At 57.3% G+C, this 3,226-nt stretch overlaps 1 protein-coding gene across 1 annotated transcript; it reads left to right on the forward strand.

Moving 5' to 3' along the window:
* The first annotated feature begins 1,944 nt into the window (after positions 1–1,944).
* LOC123402089 (mitogen-activated protein kinase kinase 9-like) lies at positions 1,945–3,009 on the forward strand. Its single transcript, XM_045095963.1, has one exon. It carries the CDS (start codon positions 1,945–1,947, stop codon positions 2,977–2,979), a length of 1,035 nt encoding a protein of 344 aa, XP_044951898.1. The 3' UTR covers positions 2,980–3,009.
* The last annotated feature ends 217 nt before the right edge of the window (positions 3,010–3,226 follow it).

Genomic DNA, 3,226 nt, shown 5'->3' on the forward strand with positions numbered 1-3,226 from the left:
TGTTCAATTTTTGTCTGAAATCATTATATCATTCCATGTGTGTGTATACAGGCCTGCTATCCATATTAGAAACCATGGTAATTGGTGTATCAGCGGTAATCCGTATACGGGCACAAGCTAATCTAAAGTAAATAATTAAAAAAACATATAAACCTTTTTTTTAATCTTTTTACTACGCCCTCCGATCCAAAATAAGTATCGCAACTTTGATATGAGAAGACAATGCAAGAGTTTACATGTTCAAATCAAGCAAGAAATTTTTGAATCTTAAGTTCGGCAAGTATTCAGTTATGTTGCATCCATGTGGGGTGATGAGGTAGTAGCATCACTCATCAGTTACATCTTTTTGGGTTGCCTTCTATACAAATGTTGTTTCACTTACTTCGTGTTGAGTGAGTTATTTGTGGTGCAAAAACATCTTAGTCGATGATGCTTTATATCCTATATATCTATCCATTTGGAATTTGGACTGGTGTTGTATTATCTGCATTATAAGTTGGGTCATTCGGGCTATGAAATTTGTAGCAGAAAGTTATTTCCATGTTGTGTTCATTTCTTTGTGTAAAATGATTATAGCAGCCCATGTATATAGAGACTTGTTATGCATATTTAGATACCATCGTAATTCAGCAGATTATTGATTAATTTCATTTCAGTTCCAATTAGTTTTGAACTCCATCTTGAACCATGCCTCCTCCTCGTGGCCGTGCATCAGCTTCTCCAGCTCGTCGTCGCCGCCCGCGCCATGGCAGAACCACGGGTGCTCCATGATGCCGTCCGTGTCAATGCGCGTGGCCGGGTTGGGGTCGAGGATGCGGCGTAGCAGGTGGCGCAGCGCCGGCGAGAACCAGTTCAGGCACCGGAACCTGCCGGCGTAGATCTTGCGGTACATGTTGATGAGGCTGGTGTCGTTGAATGGGAGGTAGCCGGCGGCGAGCACGAAGAGCACCACGCCGCAGGACCAGATGTCGACCTTGGCCGGGTGGTGCCCCTGTTTCGAGAGGATCTCCGGCGCAACGTAGGCAGGGGTGCCGCAGAGGGTGTAGTGGAGGCTCCCGTCCGCGACGGCGCCGAGCCCGAAGTCGGCGACCTTAAGCTTGCCCTCGCCGTCGAGCAGCAAATTCTCCGGCTTGATGTCGCGGTGGTAGACGCCGCGGGAGTGCCAGTACCGGACGGCGGAGACGAGCTGGCAGAAGTAATGCCGCGCGAGGTCCTCCATCATGCGGCCGTCGGAGTCGACGAGCGAGAAGAGCTCGCCGCCAAGGACATCGATGAGAGATACGTGCATGCATGCATGCATGCGCCAGAAGATTGAAGCTTAATTAATTCAGGTGCATTTTGAAACTGTGTGCAGCTATATTAATAAGTGACAAACGCAAGGGGCTGTGTGCAAAAGACCGACCCTGTCCCACTCTGTCCACTTGACGCGCTGTGATTGGCTGTGGACTAAAACTCCACAATAGGTGCACTTTGCTAGTTTTAGAATCAAACCATCACATTGTGTGCAAGTTATAGGATCCCCACTGCTAGTACCTTAAATAGAAAAAGGGGGGGGGGGGGGGGGGCGTTTTCCACGTGACATGGTACTAGCTGGATCATGTGCTGTGTACAGGTCGGTCATGCATGCAGCGTTCACTCGCAGCACAGCCTGGGAAAAGCGCACGCTACAGAGCACGACCGTGGAGCGCAGCGGAGCCGAGTAAAAAGAAGGAACTGAAAAAGTAGCGTCAGAAACGCGACTGCTGTGACGACCACGGTTTCGGTTTGATCCTTTCCTTTCCTTCCTTCCTTGGTCGAGCGGTCTCTACTCCAAGTCGGTTTCCAACGTCGGATCCACCGCTGGCAGCCGCTAACAGGTGGACTGCTGTCTTTGCCTGCCAGCCAGCCGCCCCTGGACCAAGAACGGCACGCGCGCCTGCCACAACCGCTTGCTTCCGCATCCGCATGGCGCCCGGCGGCACGATGCCCCCGTGCGCGCCCCACCTCATGTTCCGCCGCCCGGACCCCTCCGCGCCTCACGCCGTCGTGCCGCCTCCCGCCGCCGCCGACACGGACAAAGAGGAGGAACAGGGGCGCCGGCTCAAGCTGTCCGACCTGGAGTGGCTGGCCGACCTCGGGGAGGGCGCGAGCGGCGTCGTCACCAAGGTGCGCCTCCGCGGCACCGCCGCCGGCCCCGCGCTCGCGCTCAAGGTGGCGCACTACCCAGACGACACCGACGCGGGGAGGGAGCAGGACGAGGTGCTCCGCCGCGCGTGCGTCGCCGGCCCGCCGTCGCCGTACGTGGTGCGCTGCCACGCCGTCCTCCGGGGCGCCGCCGGCGAGCCCGCGTGCCTCCTCGAGCTCATGGACGCCGGCTCGCTCCACGACGTCCTCCGTCGCCGCCGCCGGGCCGGCCTCCCGGAGCCCGCGGTCGCCGAGGTGGCCGCGCGGTGCGCCCTCGGGCTGGCCCACCTCCACGCGCGCGGCGTCGCGCACCTCGACCTCAAGCCCGACAACCTGCTCGCCGGCGCCCGCGGGGACGTCAAGATCGCCGACTTCGGCGTCTCGCGGATCTTCTGCCGCGACGGCCAGCGGCGCCCTCCCCGGGTCTCCATCGCCGTCGGCACCACCGCGTACATGAGCCCCGAGCGGTTCGCGCCCAACGCCCAGGCCGGCTCGCGCGGGGCGTGCGCCGCCGACGTGTGGAGCCTCGGCGTCACCGTCCTGGAGCTCTTCTTGGGCCACCGCCCTGTCCTGCCCGCCGAACGGACGCCGTCATGGAAGATGCTCAAGGAGGCCATCTGCTACGGGGAACCACCGTCGGTGCCGGGGAGCGCGGCGGCGTCGGCGGAGCTACGCGGGTTCGTGGCCGCGTGTGTGCAGAAGGATCCCCGGAGGCGCGCCACGGTGCCGCAGCTCCTCGCTCACCCGTTCGTGGCGCGCCGGGACGTCGAGGCGTCGAGCCGCGCGCTACGGCACGTCATCGTGGAAACCATGTAAGATATCGGGACAGAGACAAGATCAACTGTATTCTTGAGAACGTAGTGCTCTTTCAATTATTTTGTAGCTAAATTATGGTGTAGATCTCTGAACTTATAGACAAGGCATTTCTGTTTCTATTTTTAAATATTTGGTCTCTCAAGATGGATTCGACTATCCAAAAGTCGTAGCATTTCTTTATGGAATCCAAAAGTAGTTTTGGTCTTCATGATGCCTCCATCCGTTTGGCATATAAGCGGCTTTATTC

This window comes from Hordeum vulgare, chromosome 1H, assembly GCF_904849725.1.
Source record: "Hordeum vulgare subsp. vulgare chromosome 1H, MorexV3_pseudomolecules_assembly, whole genome shotgun sequence".
Classification (NCBI taxonomy): Eukaryota; Viridiplantae; Streptophyta; class Magnoliopsida; order Poales; family Poaceae; genus Hordeum; species Hordeum vulgare.